At 39.2% G+C, this 24308-nt stretch overlaps 2 protein-coding genes and 1 long non-coding RNA gene across 12 annotated transcripts in view; 1 reads left to right on the top strand and 2 right to left on the bottom strand.

Moving 5' to 3' along the window:
- The window catches only part of LOC111250519 (sodium-dependent proline transporter-like), a 51543-nt gene extending 29070 nt beyond the window's left edge, over positions 1-22473 (top strand). The window contains exons 3-20 of one of the 7 annotated variants that reach the window (XR_015326879.1): positions 1890-2035; positions 2409-2540; positions 3190-3287; positions 3810-3932; positions 5353-5405; positions 5546-5678; positions 6178-6312; positions 6670-6876; positions 7670-7804; positions 8035-8163; positions 8354-8554; positions 8728-8904; positions 9181-9336; positions 9776-10034; positions 15662-15875; positions 16115-16148; positions 16947-19014; positions 21870-22473. Coding sequence is in view for 2 of the 7 variants with exons in the window: in XM_022805928.2 (XP_022661663.1) it covers positions 1890-2035; positions 2409-2540; positions 3190-3287; positions 3810-3932; positions 5353-5405; positions 5546-5678; positions 6178-6312; positions 6670-6876; positions 7670-7804; positions 8035-8163; positions 8354-8554; positions 8728-8904; positions 9181-9336; positions 9776-10034; positions 11849-11916 (2152 nt within the window). In the remaining 5 variants the exon portion in view is untranslated. Of the gene's footprint in view, positions 1-1889; positions 2036-2408; positions 2541-3189; positions 3288-3809; positions 3933-5352; positions 5406-5545; positions 5679-6177; positions 6313-6669; positions 6877-7669; positions 7805-8034; positions 8164-8353; positions 8555-8727; positions 8905-9180; positions 9337-9775; positions 10039-11848; positions 13783-15596; positions 15876-16114; positions 16882-16946; positions 19015-21869 lie in introns of those variants that run through there. The other 6 variants (XR_015326878.1, XR_002673416.2, XR_015326880.1 and 3 more) reach the window with 6 other exon arrangements.
- On the bottom strand, positions 12807-18969 carry LOC147755856 (uncharacterized). Of its 3 annotated transcripts, none has more exons than XR_015326883.1 (2): positions 18834-18969; positions 12807-17334 (listed from the first exon to the last, which is right to left on the bottom strand). It is a non-coding gene; the product is annotated as an uncharacterized LOC147755856 (long non-coding RNA). The 3 variants fall into 3 exon arrangements; XR_015326884.1 differs by lacking the exon at positions 18834-18969 and adding an exon at positions 18598-18674; XR_015326882.1 differs by lacking the exon at positions 18834-18969 and adding an exon at positions 17786-17920.
- Positions 19718-24208, bottom strand: LOC111249308 (transmembrane protein 203). Of its 2 annotated transcripts, none has more exons than XM_086987764.1 (5): positions 24030-24208; positions 23590-23721; positions 20396-20492; positions 20092-20250; positions 19718-19950 (listed from the first exon to the last, which is right to left on the bottom strand). In XM_086987764.1, the coding sequence occupies exons 1-4, from the start codon at positions 24032-24034 to the stop codon at positions 20107-20109; spliced, it is 378 nt and encodes a 125-aa protein (XP_086843890.1). In that variant the 5' UTR covers positions 24035-24208; the 3' UTR covers positions 19718-19950; positions 20092-20106. The 2 variants fall into 2 exon arrangements, with proteins under 2 accessions (XP_086843890.1, XP_022658750.1); XM_022803015.2 differs by having other exon boundaries at positions 20140-20250; positions 24030-24202.
- Between the last annotated feature and the right edge of the window lie 100 nt (positions 24209-24308).

Here is a 24308-nt window from a genome sequence, read left to right as displayed (position 1 = left end):
CATTACAGTAGTTATACAACACTTTAAACTTTTCAGTCTAGTTCCCATTACTTCTTAGCTAAGGCAAAAAAACAATGGATGCTCATTGCTATGGCTCTGTTACGCGAAGATTTGGGGCTATCTCTATTAAACTAGTAATCGTTTCATTTTTATTATAAGACTATTGTGTAATAAAAAAAAAAGAAAAAAAAACTACTACTGCTACCTCTTGCACACTGTCATTGTTTCAGGTTCGTTTCTGAACGCTACAAAGAGTATGATTAAGAGATAAATTTCAATACATTTGATTAATGAAATCCAATATATTTAGCTATTGCAGTATCAATAAGTTGCCAATTAACTTTAGTGAATTATCGTGGCTTACAAGCTGCAGTTTGGCCTTGCATTGCGATCATAAGTTGACGGATGAGTGGGGATGAAAGACGGTTACGAACTATGACAAACGTATACATGAAAACCGAGCACGCCACATGATTTCGTATAACAATAAAGCGTAGCAGATTATTTTCAATGCGATTACAAAGTTACTTTGTATAAACACATGTTGCATATAAATACCCATCAGCTAACTGGGACTACCGACCCAATGGGCATCGCATTCAGGTATGCTCTTGTCACAGACTGAGCACATCGTAATGATGAAGATATGTACAATACACTGAATTCTGCTGACGTGTTAGTTCCTTTCATCGCTAAACATCTCTATACATCTATTTTTTTATTTAAAGCCTGAGTATGTTGACTCCAGACGATAGCCACGGGTACATTCACTTCTTGGTATATACAAAAATGTTCAGAGTGTAGTAATAACTATATCTCGTACACCTAATATACGTATATATATATGCGCCGTTGATGTAAGGTTGTGTCGAAGGGATTGGAGGCTTTTGATCACCATAGACTTGCACTCTTCAAAAGCATTTTGTAGAAACCGCTTACCGTCATGTGTTTGAGAACTGACCATGTTGTTTTGACAATAGATACGCGCATACCTATATTCCCAGACGTTAATTTATGCTAAGCACTATATATATCGTAAAGCAATGCTTTACGGTAGTGCCTGACGTAAATCTCGAAATTTTAATTAAACACTTGCCAAACCTAAGGCAATTCTATAAAGGCAATATTTCACACTATATATAGTGTGTGCGTGTAGTCCTGCGTCTAGAGTCTATGCGGTCCAGAGTTTCATGTAAATTCTTGCTGTTATCATCATGTAACGACCTGATCGTTGCCGAGCTTCGTAAAATCTGCGAGTATCGTAATAGTAGTAAGTTTCGTAAGAATGGAGTTGGGTTCGTTAACAGCATCTATCACAAACTTAGCGTCGTCATTCTTTGATCACTATTTCTTAAGTGGTCCTTATTAGTTTGAAGTTTGTCAATATAACTCAGATCATCACCGCAAGCGTATAGCAATCATAGTGATCCGTCACAACTAAAATACAACTGTTTACGCAGAATCAACGTTGTCGTCTCAATCCAATCAACACATAAAAATCGTGTGATCAGCTATCCTAGATACAATCACCATGATGATAGACAAGTCATTTAATATAGAGATATTCGTTTCGTTCCGCAGCTTTTCTAATTAAACTCATGTCCTTGAACTAAACTGTAAATGAATTTGGTCGAACGTTTATATCTAACTATACTTCTCGAAGGAGCAGCTGGAATAAAAGATACAGGCTTCAGCTTTAATTTTACTGGTCCGATAAGCAAGTGTTAAGACACGTCTAGTGTGTATATATATATATATATACGTATCTGTTCAGCGAGTCTAGGGAGTGCAATGCTTATTTACTGAATGATACATACATAGGAAGATATAGAAAGTTCTCCTTTCATAGACACCTTTTCTATCTGCTTTTATGCCATATATCGACATAGCGGTGGAAGGAGAGCATCGGTGTCGAGCATATCCTCTCGGGGCAACTGGGGAAATCGATGGGAGTTCCTGTTATCCTGCGTGGGGCTTTCCGTTGGAATTGGAAACGTATGGCGTTTTCCATATCTCGCCTACAAAAACGGAGGAGGTATGTTGCCAATATGACAGCTACTTTTGGGATCGTCACTACTAGAACTATTGGTTGATTATTCATCCGCGATTAAATGCGACAGGCACAGTAGTCGAAGAAAAAATGATTTATTTCAGTTACAAGAACTTCTTAGAAAAATATGTACTGTACTGTTTTTGTTTTTATAATAATTGTTGTCTACCGTAACAGGATCTATATACGGTCTACGTTCGAGAAACCGTTTCCCCACCGAACAATAATTAACTATAAACATCGATAGTGCTGCCATCTAGTTGTCCAACTGTGAACAAATCAACGGAGCTTATTTTAAATAAGAATGCTAAATATTATTCAGATTTTCGGTAATTTACGGTAATTTTCTTTTTTGTAGGGGCATTTCTAATACCCTATCTAGTAATGCTGATGTTGGTCGGAAAGCCGATGTACTTCATGGAACTGGCATTTGGACAGTTTGCTGGCCAGGGCCCGCTCACCATCTGGGCATGTTCGCCTTTTTGTAAAGGTATTTTTTTTTTGCAGTATAAGCTTTTATTGTCTACCAAGTGCACGCTACATCTATCTACAAGCAGATTTTTATTATGACTTGTGATTCTGTCTTATAATAATAATAATAGTAAAATATTTTAAATATTATTTAGCTTCGCCTCCTTAAGCTTTCCTTTTAAAGCCGTATCTAAACAAATAAAGATATTTCAATAATATCTCTCACATGTGGTAGAAAAGTCATTCCTAATGATTATGTTTATTTAATAAAGCCACTATTTAGCGTCATCACGCTTTCAGTTGCCAACGTAAATAATTAACTGGTAATTTTCAAAATAGTTCCCCTTTTATCCGCCAATAGTAGCATGCTAACAGGAACGAGGCTCACGAAACGAATTAAATCCGAAAAATGCGAAAGCTCAAAACGGCCAACAAGTTGTTGCTAACCTGAGTGTATTTGAAATAGAGTCATTTTGATCAATTTTTCAAAGGTCCTCCTCTTGAAAATATTTGTCGACCTTCCCAGAGGCCGTGTAGAAAAGTCTGATTTAGGGTAAAAGTTTTTATAAAAAGTGTAATCACGTTTATAACGTGATCCAAGTGAAATGTTGCGAATATAAATTTTGCTATTATCTATCTTGCATGGCGAATATATCTTCCGATTACAGGAGTCGGAATGGCAATGATTATCTCATCGTTGATCGTGTGCGTTTATTATAATGTGGTCATGTGTTACACACTGTACTTTATGGGCGCTACATTTCAGGTAAGTACCTTCGCAGCTTTTTTTTTTTTTCATTTTTACACATGTGTGGGTGCATCTCATTAACTTGCACATGTTCATATTTGCTGTAATGTTTACGTTACAACTGGGGCAGCAATAGAGCTGTTCCAATCTGCTTCGATTTGTAGAATGCGAGACGAAATAAAAAGGAGAACGACTCTTGAGTGCTTTTTGTGATCCTGAGTCTTTGGTAATAATGGGTTCATTGTCTTTATCGAACGGGAAATTTTATGTTAATACTATTTTCGCCTAGTTGGAAATTTAACAGAAATGCATGGAATTACGACAGCATCGTCCAGTCTTATGTCAGTAGTTAGATATATATCCTGTGGGCATTTGGCCAATAGGTCATATAACAATTTAGAAAGCAGTCCGTTTTTCTAATACAAATTAATGTAAACTATTGATAACCGAAAAAAATTCAGGCTCTTATCAACATTTACACAAAATTTAACTAATGTAGCCTTAATAGCTTACTGGAAGCAATCTGCTGGTATGTTACAGGCACAATTACCATGGGAGGTTTGCGATCCGTCGTGGGTTTCATTTGGCTGTTACGTGCGCTCTGAGGCCTCTAGTGCTGGCCTCAATCAAACCAATAACTCTATCGGCACGAGTGTCATTAACGTAAGTGTAGCTTTTCCTTAAGACAGGTCAGCTGAGAGCATTTATACATATATCCATGCACAAATGTTTATCTGGCAGATTTTTCAAGAACGAGTCAAATCGCTATCGAATTTTAGAGTTCTGCTGATTTTGATAAGGTTCTGTGGGATACGGACTTTTAGTTTCGGTTCCTCTGCTGGTGGCCTACAACCCATGATCTGTGCATAAAGTGTATCGGCGAGACAACCCAGATCTCTTTCGAGACGCTGCCCCCTGTTGCTGCTTTATCAGCAACTACGACAATGACAGCATGAGCATCACCGCCCAACTTCCGCTTGCCCTTCTTTTCGCCACCCCGATTCCTGCTCCATTCTTTGCCCGTCCGTCCGTCCGTCCATACGAATAAGTGACAAATCAGCACAAGATAGCCATCGCTATGGCCGATAGCCGGTGCTGCTAATGGTGAGGGTTGTCGCTGTTGCTGTTGACGCGGCTTTCATTACCAGTGTTGGAGTAGCTGAAGTCGTCTGCCCTCGTGCTGGGGGTGCGGGACTAGTGTTCGTATTATTTAGGCCTATTGGCGATGGCGACAGAGTTTGTATGTAAGGAGGGCCTTGTTTGAGCAAGCATTGGTGAATGTTGGAGAGAATGGGGTAGAGGGGGCAAGGGATTGTTGTGTCGAGTTGCGTCTGTTAGTGACACTTTTGTTTGTTATTCCTATTGCTACTCTGACTAAACCGATTCCGAGGCGGTAGTCTCTCTGTTGTCAACCGGCGGCGAGCATAAGCAAAATAAACAACATAACGGCGGCGGGCATGACCAGGCAAACAAGCTGGCTAGTTCAAAGACCAGCCTTGAAAGGTTCCACCCAATATCCCAACTCCCAGCGCAGCTCCCAACAACTGTAAACGGTTGCCATCGACACCCAAAAGCCGCCGTCATGGCTGTGATGATCGTCGGTGTTTTCGGGCTGCCGCTGTGTGGGTCCGGCGGTCTAGGCTGAGCGATTCAGCGCCCTAAACGGATTCAGGATTCAAAGGCGCCTCTTTTTCTGCTACCATCCGACAGCCTTTATGCTGTCCTCGCCGCCAGCCGTCAGCCAGAAATAACCACAGCTCCAAATAACCCACCCCCTGCCCTTACTGTCCACTTGGGTTTTTACTCGTTCACCAGAGGTCGTCGACGAAGTAGGAGCGAGCGCTGACAAAACCAAATGGCCCATCTGTAAGGGTTACTCGATATCGATGATTGTTCCTTCTAATTAACACACTGTTTTATCGATACCGATACAACATCAGCTTAAGTCAACCAAACCTTTGCCATAGTACCTTTTCAGAAGTTTCATGTAGCCCTGTTTTAACAATGACATAATCTGGGCAAGAAAAATTTCAGCTTTAAAATTACGAATCATTCAGACTGGTTCTGTTCTCCTTCGATGCAGGCAACGATGACTAATCTGACAAGCCGCGTGCCATCGAGCCAGCTTTACTGGGAGTAAGTATTTGCTCATCGGATCGCTATCAACTAATCCCAAATCTGAATAATCTATTGGATAATCGAAATTGGAAGGGTGATTGAGTTCTAACCATGTGCCACTGATTTTTTTTCTATGATTTTGCTTACACTTCCTTTAGGCGCACGGTCTTGGACATTAGTACAGGAATTGAAAATCTGAACGGCATAAAATGGGATCTAGCGCTATGTCTTCTTATATCATGGATTATCGTCATTGCCTGCCTTCTAAAAGGCATAAAAACCTCGGGAAAAGTACGTTGCTAACTATTAAATAAGAACGTAGCATAAAACAGACATAAACGCTACTAGAATTTTATTCAGATGTCTTTCTCTAATCTAATTAGTAAACGTCAGCATAGTGTCAGAGGTTAAGATAGTTCGTGAAGATAAATATTGGCTTATATTATATAAAATAATTTTTCTTTTGGTTAGCACTCATAATCGTAACAGAGTTCCTTTAACACTACAGTGGTAGAACAGTAGAATTTTATTCTATTAAAACTAAATATGTGCCAGCCATATAAACCATCACAGTAAGCTGACAGGACGAACGTGATGCTCGATCTGAGGCAATCGTAACTGAGTAAAAAATTAAAGTTAATTAAACTTTAGAATTCAACAGCCTGTACAATAATGTATCTGACACGCTCCCATTTGATTCGACATGAAATATGCAATGCTTAGTGGACGCTTTACAATAGGCGCTATGATAATTTTGCGTGATACGGACAACGTTCGAGTCTTGTTGCAGGTTGTTTATTTTGCGGCGACGTTTCCATACGTGATTTTGCTTACGTTAATGGTGACCGGTCTTCTACAAAAAGGGGCCATGCAAGGTGTCTTCTACTTCATAACGCCCGACTTCAAAAAGCTACTCACGGTCGAGGTAACCGATGATCAAGACACCACGACGGCTTGGTTTAAGCTTAATCTTATCTATAACACAAGACGTCTAACAGAGCTAATGTCAATTGTTTATATTTGCTTTGAACAGAGAATTATCGTGCACGCATCTGCGATCAACAGCATTTCGTAGAGCTACATATATGCGATATGTAAATAGCGCTCTCCTATATAGAAGCCGATAAATAAGTCCTGTAATAGTGATCTACCTGTATTAATACATTAGATTACTTTTTTATGCGATGCTTTATTAAAAATAATTTGTATAAGTTACATTATTTTAATTGGCAGCATTTTTATCTCTGACATATAACTCTGAAATTCATTGGGGTGAGTGCAGGTGTGGCAAGCTGCGGCAGGTCAGATGTTCTTCTCCCTGGGAGTTTCCGGAGGAGGTCTGATCATGTACTCATCATATAACCGTTTCGGTAACGACGTCTTCCGGGACGCCATGATTGTTTCCGTTCTAGATACGGTCACATCAATCATTGCGGGATTAGTCATTTTCTCGGTTCTTGGCGCCATGGCACATGAACTGAATGTTAAGGTACGCGGGTGGTTTGGTATACATAGATAAGCTAAACTTATTTGTTTTGGATCTTCGGTCCCAGCACGAAACGAAGCGTATTTGTCCATACCCATCCGGATTTGAACCTAGACCACAATGTGTCCCAAAGATTAACATGCAAATATGTTACCCATTAAGCTATCACGGTTCGTCTGATGAAAAGAAAACTCAAAACACAGAGCTAGGTTAAACTTTCATCGAAATTCGGTCCTTTTTATTGCTGCTCCAATCGACATAGCTCAGTAATACTAAACAAACTCGATAATAGTAAAGTCTTATTACGTTTAGTTATTAATTGCTCATTTAAAATAAAGGCTACATTCATATAGGGGAAGAGCAGATATGGCGAATAGGATCATCTGTTCGCTTCATCTGCTACTGCTGTAGGCGTTACCTTAATCATTACCTGTTTTATTATCAGGCTGAGTAACGGAGAGCTAGCAGTTCGTTGTCGCGCGTAAAACTACGCACAATCAACCATCACTTACATAGGGTACAAAGCTATATGTATCTAAAGCAGATGCCTTTCTAGTGTTTGCTCTTTAACAGCGAAAAAAAAACGCTCAGCAACAGCGCGAGGCCTCTCCCTTCTTACCTCCTGCTTTTTGCATAGGGAATAAAATGGCCGTCCGAAGTGCGAAGGAACAAACAATAGCAGAATAAATAAAAAAATGATAAAGGTGTAGTATTAATTAGCAGTTTGGAAGTGGTAAACAGAAATATGACTAAGCCAGTTATTAACAGTAGTGATTAATTGTCATGATCTGATCAGGTGGAGGACGTGGTACAAGGTGGTCCCGGATTGGCGTTTGTGGCCTATCCCGAAGCTCTGGCCAGATTGCCGTGTCCTCAGCTCTGGTCGGTGCTATTCTTCCTTATGCTCTTCATTCTTGGACTCGACAGCGAGGTCGGTTGGCTGGTTAATGACTTTTTTTTGCTCGTTTTTTCCAAAATCCTAATCCGCACAAGTTATATATGTATATATATATATATTCGAGTATAGATTACTTTTGAAAATTCTACTTAGTGGTTGTATGCATTGTAGACAACGCTATGTAACAGAGTAACTTATTTCTGTATATACGCCTTCTAAATAGTATATGTTTACTAATTGCTATTGGTCGCTCGTTATTCTAGTTCGCCCTTTTAGAGAACTTTCTGACTGGAATCTCTGATGCCGTTCCCCAACTCAGACGACACAAGATGATTTTCACAATCACTACGGGTGTCATCTGCTTTTTCCTTGGGCTACCCTTCGTCACGAGGGTACGTATCATGGGTTTTATGTCCTTGTTATGAAACTCGCCAATGTTGGTACTAATGTGCGCTTACTGTGAACTTCAAATCTCGAACAGTGATGGTAATTCAAAATTCAAATGAAGCGATCGATCTGTTAGTTTTGTTACACAGTACCCTCAGTAACTCTAACAACAGACCCACATTGCTCTCTTCGTAGGGTGGTCAGTATGTACTCGAAGTAATGGACAAATATGGCGGAAGCACTGCCCTGATCTTTATCGCAATTTGTGAGTGCATTGCGATCTCGTGGGTTTACGGCTATAAAAACATTGCGGCAGACATTCACTTTATGCTCGACAAACAACTTGGACCCTACTGGAAATGGACTTGGGGCTACACCGCACCCGCTGTTCTAGTTGTAAGTTGTGCGCGGCATAAACCCTAGGGGCAACGAAGAGTGCCTCAAGGAGTTTCACAAAGTTCTAAAGGCATCATATTTTAAACGATTAGATCTACTATCAACGACTGGAATTAGCCTAAAGTAGTTTTCCCTACAATCAATAATTGTTAAATGGTCGATTTTTGTTACAGATAGTGTTCTCACTCGCTTTAATTGAGGCCGCTAAGCCTTTGGAATATGGGTTTTACGTCTTTCCACCGTGGGCAAACGCGATGGGCTGGTGCGTTGCACTTTGTGCCATGCTACAAATCCCATTGTGGGCATTCGTCCAGTTTCTCCGCGTAAAAGATGCGGATTCACTTAAAGAGGTAGGTTCACAGAGACAAGAATATTTGACACATGCTTATCTTGACTATTTTGGTCCGTATGAATACCGTTACCTTTACCCAATGTAGTTTTATAAATTTCAGCCTTTTTCTACCTTAATTAATGTCGACTGATGTGTCGAGTACATTATCAACAAAGCGTTCATGTCGGACACTTCAAACTCAAAACGGATAGTAACTAATCGGGTTTTAACTATATCTTTACAACTCTTCTCATTTTCTTTTTTTCTTGCTTCTTCTTTTTTGTTACTGTTACAGCGCCTGTTGAAGGCATGTCAGCCTTCGCCAGCATGGGGGCCCTCTGACAAGGCCCTTACGCAAGCCTGGCGTGATTACACTGGACGCAACAATATCGCCTCCATGGGCCGCAAGGCTCATCCCAACAGTGCTAGCCCACCGTCATATCATAACAAGGTAACAACTGACTTGCCTTGCTATGAATAAAGAGAAAAAGAAGAAGCGCTTTTCGGACAAAAGATTGTCTTCTCTAAATGTGCGTCTCGTCTCTCATGTCCTTTCCCACGTAACTTCCACTACTAGATGAAAAAATTTTTCGAGCTTTACCTTCTGCTTCACCGCCATAGATTATTATTTAAGACAACTGTCTTCTACCGGCATAGTGCAAAGTGCGCCTATGTCCAACTTCAAATCTAGACTAACTCACTGCTCAATTCGGTAGGCAAACACGGCACCAACCCAGCATCACATGGGGCAGATGCCTTCTGCCACTGCTTCTGTTAAACTTAGTGCTAAGAAAATTTCTAATGCTTAGCTAACCATCAAAAAAATTAATCTAATTAGTGTATGGCATAACAACTGCTCTTCTATTCAACGATCTAACCCTGTTTCAAAGGTTCAACTGAGGAACTACGCTGTCAACCTGAACGGAAATGGCTGCGGTGCCACCGGGCTGGAAAACGCTGTATGCTCAATTTTGGATGAGAGGCCTAAAGCGGCGATCAACAAAAACGACGAAAACTCAGCGCGCATAGCAGTTAAATCGACCGAATGTGACACAGTACGACAGCGTTCTGGCAGTGACTCTTCTCAGGAAGTCTTCACAACGGTGGCCAGTAATCCAAAAACTGGTTTTACTTCTCACGCAACAATTGGTATGTGCGTGTCTAATATTACGAGAGTGACTGCTTATTATGACCAATATCATTGCCATTCCACAAACACGAAACGAAACTTTCGCTTTACAGTTATTATGTCCCACCGTCAACGCAGTGCAGTAATACGTCTATTAAGTGGGTAACTTGTTCTGCTCGCTTGCACAGTTGAACGGCTTGCTTGCCGTCTGATAAGGACATGTCGGGATACGGTGTCGTTAATTATTTCTATTAAATGATCATTGCTTGACAACTTTGCCCTTCATTGTCAAGTGGATTCATATAACAATTGCATTGTAATCTGTTCACTGTATATTACTGTAACTCAAAGCTGTTGTACGTCAGAGGATCAGTACAGATTTTAACCGACATTCTTCCGGGGATAACACGATGGTTGATCTGACTAGCGGGGGCTAACCAGTCCAGTTTGGTGGCTCCTCCCCTACCTCTCGCTTGTGGTCTACTCTCTACTACGTTAGTGCGTGATGGTGTCAACGCTGATGCTGATCAAATTAAGTGTTATCCATTTCCACCATCACCAAATTCAGAGTCATCATCAACTATGGAGACTACAGTATCACAACTATAGACAGTCACATTGTGATAAGATCAGCTCGAGTTCTATGGAAAATTGTAACAGAGAAATATCGTCATTGGAGGCCCTGGCGATTATCTTCCAACTCACACAGCTAGTGTAAATGGGCCATTGCAAGTTGGAACGCAACAATGGAAGCCTTTTCGAGCCCTCGAAAATGCTTTAGGCACTCGTCGTTATAGTGGATGTAATGCAAGAATGTTATAGCAACATCAGTCGTTACGACGCAACATGTTTTTATCAGAAATGGGTGTTTGTATCTATCGGTGAGCATCTGCAGTACAGCAGGATTAAGTAGACGAAGCGTTGTCTGATGCATTATCGCCTGAACTTTTATCACAGACAATAGTCAATCAAGTTTCTGTAACTTTTTACTCGTTTCATTTATTTACGGGACATGAACATGTCTCTCATTAATAGCAGCTATACTTCTTTGGCTTCTTCAAAGTACACAAAGTTGGTGCAGTTGCGAAGGATACTTCCTCCTGTATTTAGTGTAATTTCTTTCATCCGAGCTGCGCGATTAGTCCTTAGAGCCATATTTAGTTCGTATCCACCATGAGCATCGTACTTCAGGTTCACACAGGAAACAAATTTATCCTACGGTTTCGCTGTGCTCGTATTTTCTAGGGTTAGAAAGTAGTTCGCCTTGTTATCATTGATATGACTTGGATTTGCCTTGCATTCTCGCAAGGCGCGAAACTGGAAAGTCAACATGGACCACATACGTAAATGAGATTTGTCATGCAGCCAGTTAATGCACCTCGACGTGTTTAAGGCGCGAATTTGCCTACAGAAGCAATTCATCCCATATGTTGGCCTGATGTGTATGTATAAAAGAGACAGGGACGCATCATCGGACAGCTAAAGCAGACCATGCATATCAAAGGACAACACAACCCCCGTACTTTCCTTGTCCCGCTATAGAGGAAAACGCATTTATTTACGAAATGATGATTCTGTCCTTCAGATCAGTCGAATACTAGGAAATCCTTAGCAAATATCAAAAAGAATCATTTCCGGAAGCCAAGAAAATTCATCATTTTTCCATATGCCCGTTTTTTTTTTTCCGATTAGGTCAACGTAGGAAGCGTTACGTAGATAAATAAGCAAACACCCCCTAATGAAGGCAGAACAGGGACTTGCTTAGTGTTTATACTATACTTCATATATGCAACACCTTCTTAAGGCACGTTTCGTCGAATGTTTCACTTAACAGGTATGGGCCCTGAGGAGGGTGGGAGAGATCTCAGCGGTACGAGTAAAAGTAGCAGCAAGAGATATTAGAGGCCGGTCGTGAGCCCGGCTAAGGCGCTAACTCGCACGTTCTGAGGAGACGTCATCGGAGCTATTTGTTTAACCACGAAACATATAAGGTCAAAACTCGCAGAACGAAGCCTCACGGCTTCAGAACTCAATAGTCAAAGTGACGAAGGAGCACAAACGGCGAACATTTAGAGCTGGTGTTAAGCCAATAGTTAATACTGAGAGGCTTTGGATGAAAATAGGAATACCGATAATTAGGTAGATACCATATAATGAACAGGTAAACGAATAGGAAAAGTCCTCACATTCGCAGTATAACCTGCGTAAGCAACATACATGTCAACGTATTAGATAGCGCTATACCTAGGCGCGAATATACATTAGTGCGTAATTCAAGTCGGATAGGTCAGAGTAATAATACTACTGATGATGCTATTATAAGTGAATTAGTCGCTTTTGGGAAAAGCGATAGATATATATATATATATATACATACACGTACCTCGGCAGTGACGAGAGATGCGGATATAGAAAAAAAAAACGTTTGAAGCTCTGGCTTAAATGGCTTTAAATTCCCGTATGGGAAAACATGACAAAATTTCCCAGATAGAGTGTGTAAATGATTTGTCACACCTATGTTAGGATAGAGTAGAGCCAATATTTAATTGAGCTTTCATGGGTGAGTGCTGTGAATACGGTCGAGCAACTATATACAGTAAAAGACAACCATTTGTCGTAAAACTAACAGAAATATGTTATGGCTGATGCGAGCAAGAGTCAATAGGATACATTTAAACGTCAGGTATATGTGTCAGATATAATATGATAATCAATTAGCCAGACGGAAGCAGACTGTTTGTAACGAGAAAAATGGGACGCCCTTTGTTCGTTTTTCGTTTACTTATTGCTTACCCCCCCCCCCCCCCCCCCCAGAATCAGAGTTCTTATTTATTCTACATACTTACAAGGGTACAAAAATAGAACCGAATTGAATGGTTTGACGCATGAAATCATTATATACGTTGTATATATATATATATATACACACACACACACACATGTAGGTACACATATACATATATACAACTTTTACTAATAACAGTAAATACAGTCATTTGTGGCAATCTATGTGTGTCTAGCGCGAATGACGTGTATCTAGGGCGCATACTGTATATGGATTATTGCTTGTCTATAACAGATTCTTCAAGTCTTCAGTATGAAACATAGAATTGGAATTAAAATGAACTGCTCAAACAACCTGTCTTTCCAACGTTCGTAGAATCGTATAACTGTTCTGTAACTTCATTTGGTATATTCCGTATCATCGGCCCCGTCAAGCGACGCTCGCCCGATTTCAATTACTCGCTCCTAAGCTACTGGAATACCGTCTAAAGGTAACAAAAAAAAAAAAACAAAACAAAGAGAGAGAAATCGGTACTTTGTCACACGATGATGACAGCGAATAAAATGACAACGTAACGTGAGGAATACTCAGGACATAAACAGAAATGCAACAAAAAAACATAACGCTTCAGGCAGAGGAAGGTGAATCGATGTGAATTAATTCAATTTCAGAACGGGTCAAACCGTATAATCAATAATAATAATAATCATATAGTGGGTGATCAGCGGGGAAAAACTCACTGGCCTTTTCCGCCTGCACAACGAACCATAATAGGCGCTTTTCGGAGGGTACAAATGTTGTATATTCCCCGTATAGATAAACAATAATAACAACGCCTTCTAGCTCACATCACCACAGTGAATCGGGAATGCCGTACGCCGGACCGCTGTTTCATAATCGCAGGCTGGATATCGCTTGTGAATGCTGTTCGTAGCAGCCTTGCAGAGGCAGTTTATGACCGATATAATAAATAACAGACCACAGGAACGTATCGTTACTATCAACGTTAGTCAAGATACATTCGAACCTATCTAACAGTAATAACGCTATGATAATAAATAGAAGGACACCGTTGTAGATGTAGCGCCTCAGTATGTCACCCTTCATATACCAATCATTATACGTAATCAATCATCATTATTGTCAAATGGCTCCAATAAGACGCTCTTGGAACTGGTTATTAGTGAAAAAATGAAGGTTTGTGACAAAAAATTGGTTACAATATTGAATGGGAGTGTCGATCAATAAATGTATTTAAAGAAGAGAATCCAGCACGATGTTTGTCCAATCCCTGAGTCAATGTTAAGCTTAATTAGCTAATTAATTGTCGAATTTTAAACGGTTTATCACAGCTTAAGGAGTCACAATGCCCGAAGAATCACTTAAGAAAGCTGCTATTGTTCTAGTTTAAGCTAACGTTTGTCAAAGGGCACTGACCGAATCTGAAAGCCAACATCATAGTAGTACCGTTAGAAGTCCCCTCACTTGTAGAATGTATAGCAGTGATTACTGCTTGATATTCAAATGTAAATATAAATCCCATTGCCTACGGCTTATTTTTTAATCCGCTTGATTATTTCCGAACGCTATTTTCTTGCAATTCAATGAACGACACCTGATTTGTATGTTTATCTTTTTACACATCGTATTTAATGTAGTCTAGAGAAAACTCCTTGAATTGTTACGACCCATATTCAAAAACACATTCTTACTTGTTCAGTCACGGCGACAATCTAGAAGCAGTTTGTTTTATTTTATGATACTGAAATCTCTTTCACTATTGCCATCTTCAAGGTCCACTGAATCTTGCCAATATCCCGGACCAATTGGATTCGACGCACGATGACCAATTGTTACATGCAGAACTATTTTCAGAGCGCTTTAGTTCAATTAGGAGCCACTGGTTACACTTCAGATGAATGGAAAGACGATCGTAGTAAAACGTGCATCGAAAACCTTTTCCCTTGGGGCAAGTTCAAGCAGTCTTTTGACCCAGAAATGGAAGAGGTGTTGTACAATATTTTGAAAATGACGCACCCATTCCCACAGTATGAACATGTATAACTAGCCGTCTTAAACAAGCCTTGCGTAAAGTTTCAGTGCTATTTTCCCAAAGGCAAATTGCTCGACTGCCGCGGGATACGTGCCTAGCGGCGACAGCCGTAGACAGCTGCAGCGGCCATATCGAACTCATTTGCACGCAGTTCGTGCAATTATTATGCCAGTGAGCTAACGACTAGTAACACAGCCCGCCTCGAACCCTTGACTTTGTGAATGGTCCCGTTTTCTAATTCATAGTCAGTATATTGTATGTTAGTTTTGTAGCAATATGGCAAACCTGAATCAAGCAGAAAGGCTTGCCAGCTCGAAGTTTACAAACCATTTGCCTTAGACACTGCTGTCTTAATAGCGTGCCTCTTTCTCAACGGTTTTTTTTCTCACAACAGTTTATATACGAAGAAATTATAGCAGCCCCAACTGAGTCAAGCCAGAGGATTGGCTGTGACGTTCTTCTGCTGATTTTAGACTTATAATTAAGCACAATTAGTAGTTCTTTCTCACAATAATGACATATTTAAGCCAACAATCTTCAGTAGAGCATGATACGTGCGTGCAGGTGCATGCAGAGGAGACCGTGTAATTGATTGTCGAAGGGATTCTTGATCACCATTCCTTTCAAAGAAAGCTAGCTCCTATTATTATTATTATTAGTGTGTACTGGCAATGAAGTAGACTGTACCATGATGCAATGATAAAACCTATTAGGTCGTCACACTGTTCCGCACGAATATTACAGATTCGTGCTCGTGCACCCACTCGTCACAGAATATAGTATTCAACTAAATTCCAGTACCGTTGCAGCGTTGCTGGTAGAAGAGCACAGAGATCGAAGAGTCATTCAACCATACCAGAGTGTCAACACTGGTAGATGGTGAGAGAACAGAACAATCGACTTGAACAAGAAGGGTCGCAAAAGGGGAACTATAAGACGGCGCTGGCAACGCGCGAAGGATAAACAAACACAAACGACAGAGGCAAAAAGAGAATGTGAATCATATTCAATTGAACACAGCTGGTGAGTGGGGCTAAATGCACACATATATATATATATATATATATATATATATATATATATATACATATATAAACATAATGTTAAAGTAAATAGGGCAGTTAATTATACATATTATGCCCGGTGACAATGATATATGCTAGGACAATTGTGTTATATACATGCAAGTTGATAATGACACGTGCACACACAGGCGCAAAATATAAATACGAAACAATTATATGTATTATAATTCTTTTCAGATTCCCCCTCATCTTAGAGAAGATGCTAGAGGAGGTTGGTGAAACTTGCATTTTGATTACTTCGAACACTTTTTCATATCTGAAATATCTGAGACGTGGCTTAAAAACGTATTCATCTCGGAGGGAAATAACAGATGAAGGGTTAGCATAATCTTCGTATACGTTCACAACAGCCCGGAGAGAAATAGTCTAAGCAGTCGTAGACCTCAGCTTGAAAAGCAACGCGAATACTATTGATATATTTTTACAACGAACCATAGACCTATATATATATACACATATAATACACACAAACTGTACAAGCAAGCTAGCATGATTTACTTATTACAATAGAGCTAGTTATTGAGAAGACGCTATGCTTCAAAATTATTATGTGTATATATACGGGATGCTAATGGTAGATCACGATAGCACGAGTAGATTTGTACGAATCGTTGTTATTACGAATGATCTGCAATGTGAACGATCAGAGAGCTGCATCCGTTGCCCGGAATCTCTACGGTACATGATAAAAACCTTTCGTCTAGTTCATTTCAGTTTGGATTATATTTAGCTGGTTTTTGATTACGCTAAGGTTACGCATCTTTACGAGGTTAACTCTTCGTTTGAAAAAAAGCCTATAGATACATACATTTATTTGAAGTGCAGTGTTTTTGTTGTTGTTGTTGTTGTTGTTGTTGTTGTTGTTGTTGTAAAACAGTGATAATGAGGCGAACAAGAATAAATGGATCTATTTAATCTTGGACGCATCCGCCCGGGAAACATCACCAGAGTGTTTATTTTTTTAACAGATATTTTCTCGATCTAATGATAATCTTACTTTATTCATTAGTTGTGGTGCATATTGAGAGTCGAGGTAGACCAGTCAAGTCGCCGGGAGGAACCGTTCTGCAACAATGTATTGGTACAACTTCTTTTGGATTGCCATAATGTGATATTCCAAATGATGCCAAAATGACGATGTCTGTAGAAAGTCGTTGTAATAGCAAAGCTAAATTATTGTCGTCGTTGTTGTTGTTGTTGTTGTCGTCATCACTTTTTCGGTGAAATCGCCATGAGAAGGGTTGTTTGGACATTGGCGGCCAGTCAGCTCAGCTGGAGTTGCTCAGAACTTTTTTCTCAGACAATTGCTATCTGTGTTCGCTGATCAGTTCGGGAATAGTGTGTGTCGCACCATACGCGGTGCACTGTATAAAAACAAAGATCACTGCACTAGCAACCTGGAATTTAAGAGAATTGCCAGGCAAACGATCTGCTTAAAGATCAGAAGCAATACCAGAAACAATTTAAATGGATAAAACTTGAATCATGTTCAGAGCATCGTCACAAAATCCCACGATTGTCGAAAGTTGCGGAGCGAAACACTATATAAGTTTGACTCTTATTACGATCTAGATAGACACATGATTATATATATATATATATATATATATATATATATAAAGCATTGGCTGGAGCAACGCAGGCTAGAAGCAGCATGGCGACTGCGGCCGAATGCAGGCTGTTGTTAGAATGACCGTAGCAGTGACGAATTAACAACACCTATAAACGTGCTTGCTGCTGTTCGGAGTGACACACATTGTTATATGACAGAATCAAATAGCAACGGATGAGGCACGATGAGGGGTTCGTGCATCCATGAGTCCCTGTACCTAGCGTCTACCTTCCTACCTCGGTTCAGACGATAAAAATGGCGAGACAAGACCGAGCGGTATCACAACGTTGAGCTGCTGCTGCTGCTGCTAGGCTTAGCGACGATGGGTTGCTGTTATTCCCACCTGACTGACTATAACAGTTACTGTTACGACATCCACTCGGATTTGGCTGTTTTGCAGCAGTCCAAATGTTAAATTATACACCAAACTCTCATATTTACATAGTATTTGTACGTACTGTGACGAAACAGCTAGACGGTCACGATCCAGCGGCAACAGCAGCGTCACATGCACGAGACAGTGATTCTGATAGCGGTCGGAAACTCTCATTATGTCAATCAGCTGTCTATTGAAGTCACGGTATTAGTAGCAGTATTGCAACTCCAATGACAGTTACTACATATAGGGGTAAGAGTTAATATTGCGGTGATATTTGGATTGTACTTTTCGTCTTAATCAAGACGACCATCAATACGAAAAAGAAAACTGAAGGAACACGAATTAACTAGTTTCCGTCATTTGCATGCTGTTCGTTAGTATGTTTTTGTACACAAAATAGAGATATAATATCAACAAAAATCCCAATGTTAGTTATAACAATGTAACAAGACTACTATTAATAAAGAGCTGCGCTACTGGAACAATGTAGGTAGACATCGAAGTTGGCAGTGTCTTCATCACGGTATACTATAGGTAGCATGCTATGTTATGTCATAAACGAGAATTTAGAGCATAATTCAGTATCTTCAGCAGCAATTCCGGCTTTCATATTTCCTTAATGAGTTGCTATGCGTTAGAACCTACTACGCTAAAAACTGTTTGGCGTACATTATAGACGTGGTCTTCGTTTTTCACACATACACACTGCAAACACTCAAGGTACAGGACGAAACGACTCATTAGCGAGAAACAGTAAGGAGCGGTAAGTAAGGAGATTTAATCGACGATGGTATAGCGTGAATATAAAGTTTACTTCTCCCTAAAACTGTAGCGTTGCTCGATATTAGATCTTCAACTTGGACGTGTCTAGAAATATGCTGGATCATACGATAAAGGTGACTTGCCTTTGTTGAATGATCTTAGTTGGACATTATGCGCAGTTTGTCAAAATTGCCAAGCCATAATGGATAACAGACCGGCAAGATATATAGCATGTGCTATTGTAGCCGCACGTTTGCTCGAAGGTGATGTGCTCCCGACTACGTTGCGTTTCACTCATTGACGGTGTTGTCAATAGAAAAATGGGTAAGACGTGAGAACGAAGGAAGGCGAGTGTTTTTACGTTTTTGTATTTAATCCCCACTCATATCACGCGGCATTTCGTCGTCTAATATTTTTACCTCGCGAATGTAAGCTGCGTTAACAGGTACGCTATTTCTATACACAAAAGGTCTTATTGCCAACGTTCGTAACACTTACGAGGAAGAGACCTTAGTCCTGAATATTTCGCGATTCGCCTCTGCACACGGTCTTCCTTAGGGCTTATTTTAGAGTTAAAATTGCCCTTTTAAAAACTTTCAAACCAAACGCAACAAATCATTCATCGAACATAAAATTTAGACAGCTGGCTGTCTCTGCTGCTGCGTTTATAAAATGGAGCTCATATTCGTAGAATTTTTTATTTCTCAGTTGAACCTCAGCGAATGGTCTCAGATTCGAAGGAGTACAATTGCATCATCATAAATTATATGTACATACAATATTCGCGACATATCACACTGTTTTAAATTTTTGTAATAGCGAAACTTTTAAATAGGAGGCTAGTTACTCTTTCATTTCACGCAGACCGCCATAGTATACCGGAAAAAGAAGGGACTGAAATATCTGGAATAAAGGTTAGCATTTCACGCGCCAACCTTTATTCGACGGAGTCCATTATGTACTGCTGTTGTTAGTATTTCTTTCTTTACTAAGTATTTTTTTATACTTAGAAAATAGTGCACACATATTCCTTTTCTATCTCCAGCGAACATATTTTTATTATAATTCAGGATCAAGACGGTAGATTTATTCACTTACAGCGTACATGTGGACCTATATATAAATTCATGGTGTTGTACATTTTGATACACTAAATACACATATAGGCTTTGATTTTATTTCGTTGAAAGTCACAGATTATCGCATCTGACAGGCTCGGAACATCAGGGTCAACAGAAGACCGTATACAGGGGTGAACACCTGAAAAAAGATTTTATCAAATCAAATTTAGCAATACATATATACTTTAAGGTAATCCTTAATAATATAAGGTAAGGAAATTATTACTGTCAACTTAACAAGTAGTTAAAGTCTGCTTGAAGGAAAGGAATATATACTTACGAAACTGTTCTGTATTTATATACACCTACTGGAAAAATAGGCTAGTACCTCTGAATAGGTGAAATGTTTGTGCGCGTCAAGTCGAAAGCACAAAAGCAACTTGAACGCGAACAGGGCCAGTAATTGAACAAGGCTCCACAGAGCACGGACAGCTGCCGCCTGTGTAATAAATGATAAAAACTCATTAGGAAAAAATAATTAGTTTACTCAACCGATTCTTATCAATGACTGTGCATGAAGTGTGCTCTCTTTAATTTACTTGTTAACTATTTGACTCAAATATTAGCAATGGCTTCTTATTTACCTTGTACTGGCCAAGAAAATATTGACGGATAAAGACGATAACACAGAAATAACAGATCAATCCATCAGCCACAAAGTATATCGTAAATAGGCGCCACCTAGATGAAATGTATTAAAAATAGAACCACTTGAGTTATAGTCCGGTATTAGAGTTGCGGTATTAGATTATAGTTGCAATATCCACAACAAATCCCTTCTATACGCTAGAGTGAAATTTTGCAATTTAATCTTGAGATATTATATGATCTGTGCATTTTATTACTCTGAGTATCCCCAACGGGATTGAAGTTCGCTGGTCTTTGCCCTAGGTAATACAGGTCTATGCATTCAAATTAGACTAAGGCCTAAACTGTTACGACCTGTTTGACTGCATTTACGTGCAGACCTAATGCTAGTTGTAAACTGGATAATAGATGATGCCAGCATAAGCTAGTATAATTATACTTGGTCTGTGAACCGCGACATACCGTAATAGAAATAGCTTCTCGTTCAAATATGCTAATGTGCTATTAAAATATATTGCCATTTGAGTAATGTTGCTCGTAATGTGAATCCAGTTAGTAGGCTCCAGTCCGTTCTGCTTTCTTACCCACGACCACCCTATCATATATAAATAGTTACTCTAATTACTCTTACTTTAATTTTTTCTTATATGGTTCTTATTTATTCTTATATATATTTATATTTTTTTTTATATATATAGGAAATTATATGCGTCTACTATATCAACAGTACTTTCGGCATGAGTGCGTAGCGTCTCTTAATTAGCCAGATTAGTTTGTAGCCAAAAAGTTGCTTGATCTCCGAAAGACCGTTAGGCGTCTTGAGAGTCAACAAATGGAATGCAAAGCTGCTCTTATTGACTGTAAATTCGCATTACGATTATAGATACAAGTAAAGTTGCTTTTAGCGCCTGTACTTATTTTTTTTTTTCTATACTGATTCCACCATTCTTAAGACAGAGTCAGCAATCTTAAAACTATATATACTGTCAATAAGATCGGCATTGTACTATTTAAAGGCGCTTTACAAACGAATTCGGCGGACTTTGAAATTAAATCACTTTTGAACTACGTGTCACAATTTGCAGACGAAATTTGGCTTCGGATCGTTTAAGCACTTCAGAATGGAAAGCGATTAAGCCAACCTAAGAAAAAATATATAAGCTCTTAAACCATCGTTCAGTAGTCACGTTTTTTCTTCGAAAATCGTAGCGCTGCGGAAATTTATTAAAGATTGGTGAAGACAAGGCACAGTACGTGACTGGACAGAGATCGGAGGGTTGAAAACTAGATGCCGGGCCCCGAAAGAGAAGAAGCTGCAATCTAAGCTTTTCACGAAGGCAGAGCTTGGAGTCCAAAAACTCTGTCAGTAAAAACTGACACTTTACACGTAACGAGTTATAGAGTTAGAACTTAAAACACTGAAAATGCGAAAACTGAGAGTAAAATGGGTACTTCATTGAACGATTGCAGGTCAGCGAATGACGTCGCTGTGGACAGAAATCAGGTTCGGTGGCAATGTCAAGAAGGTTGGGACGTGCATGCAATGAACATCAGCAACATCTGCTAACGTTAGATACTCGCCGAAAATTAAATAAACAATACAACCCGCTATCTCGAGTTTTCAACAGACTTATGGACCGTCGGCACGGATATCGAAAGCATGCGCTTTGGTTATTTGATGACAAGGCCAGACGACATCGTCGTGCCTAAATTATATCGTGCCTCTTATTCTTCTGCTCGAAGTTCCTCTGATCATGGGGTTTTTTATGTCCTAAAAGGGTACTTGATACTCAACTATCAATTTATTTTGAGAAGCCATAGATAGAGAAACTACGTATGGGAACTTAAATGGTTGGCATTTGGCTGTTCAAGAGCTGTTAAAGGGATGAGGTTAGTCTGTAAAAGTAAGAAATACTGTTTAACAAATATAGCACTTTAGCCCAGCTAGTTTAGAAGTTATTCAATTTCAAAGTTTGCCGGATTCGCTTGTAAAGTTCTATTAGCTTCATGTAGCGAGGAGCGAGCTTCAGGTTTAAGGGCTTATAAGATAATCAATAAACCATAATTACATATATGAACGACTCCTTGTTATGCTTGGCAAATTTCATGCGTTTCGTTAATTTTTAATTTTCTCTGAGATGCCTCTCCTGAGATTTTTTTTATAATAGAGTAGGCAAAGTAATGTTAAGGACTGCATGAAATCTTCCATTTGCTACAATTTTTTTTTTAATTACTATAGCAGAAGCCAAAGTGATTTGAAGTTCCCTTCGTTATGCAAAAAATGCATTTTTCAGTTAGAAAGCTATTATTTCATTTATAACGTTTGTTATGTGTTATAATGCTGGTACTTTGTTTCACAGTAAGCACACCAACTTTATGTTACCGCACATGGTCTTTGACCTTCTTTGATCTCTTTGATTACCGGATTAATGCAAATCAACGTACTAGTATAGAACTAATCTTGACATTTTATTCATTTCCGTACATATCTATTAACAACAAAGGCAGATCGGTCGTTAAACGGGTGAGTAACCGTTACTGACCCCTACTAATTAGTAAATACGATTGTGAATCGGGATCCAAGTTAGAACCTTTAGTAGATATGATATTATCCTATAATCATGTCAAAATTTATTTGTAACGTTGGAGTCAAAATTGTAATAACTGATAACGTTCTCACTAGTCCTGATCTGTTAGAAGTACATCATTTTCGATGCGCTCCAATATTTAAAGATACAATTGGACCTGTCATCTAAGGCCGTTATGCAGTAGAAGATATACTATATAACATAATATATAATAACAGAACCTACAGAGAAAGGTCAAGGCATCTTTTGTTGTGAAAAACAATTCCGTCTTAAAGTCCCGACAGTGAATTTCTTAGAAAGTCTTGAGAAAATCTTTATTTATCTTAAATATAAGAATATGAAGAAAGAAGATAAATTATGTATGCACTCACAAATAGGCTCAAAAAGCCGATTTTCGATGAAAGATAGTCGTTCAGTGTCTTTGGCATAAAAACAGATTCGCGATGGTGATTTGTAATTGCACACAGTAACTACATACTTAGCTGTGTCAATAAACGATCCCCTCAGTATATATATTAGGTTCAAAATATATCAACCAATATAATTCAAATTTTATAAAATTTAACTATTTTTGTTTTCTCGTGTACAATGAAGCAAATTACCAGGTTACGTCGAGGAGTCCATCGAGCTTAAGTGCAGCGAAGAAGGAAAATATGAGTGTGGCAAATAAAAGGATGAGAATCTCAAGTGGGGTAAGACCCAGCCACAGGCATAGCTCCTTCAACTCCAAAAGCCTAAAAAGCCAGGCATACAGTTAGGTTCATAGTCCTCATAATGAGTGCCGAGTCACTTTACTAAAAGCATTCGAAGGAAACAGACGTTTATCGCTTTCCCTTATCTTGTATTTCTGACGCTTTTCTTCTATTTTTTTTAATCAGTGAATTAATTGTTGTAAATTAGATACATACATACCATGAATAAACTTTAGTAAATGTTGTTTCGATTCATGTATACTACGTTAGGATCTCAAGTTCATAACACTTCTTTCCGGTATGTTCTTTTAATATATATATAGTTTACCACAGTGATATGATATACTTACCGCATTTTCCCACAACACTAAAAAATATAATAGAAAGCGCAGCAAATATGAGTCACTTGTACGTAACCGCAAGCTAATGAATAAGCTCTTCCATGAAATCTATACTAGTTAATGCTTTTTCGCGCTGGGCAACGGTTGCGAGTTTCATGTGTTCTATCAGCTGTTCTATTAGTTCCCTTCCGTGCGAGAGGAGTGTTGATTTGGCTTCCCTCTCCGTCGGCCCTCACCGGTTTTTCGCGCAATTTTGCATAATGGAGCTTGGTGCTTGTCACCGTCTAT

This window comes from Varroa destructor, unplaced genomic scaffold (genome assembly GCF_002443255.2).
Source record: "Varroa destructor unplaced genomic scaffold, Vdes_3.0 BEIS01000004.1, whole genome shotgun sequence".
In the NCBI taxonomy this organism is placed as follows: Eukaryota; Metazoa; Arthropoda; class Arachnida; order Mesostigmata; family Varroidae; genus Varroa; species Varroa destructor.
Note: the sequence above shows the minus strand (reverse complement) of the source record. Positions and strands in the feature narration are given on the sequence as shown.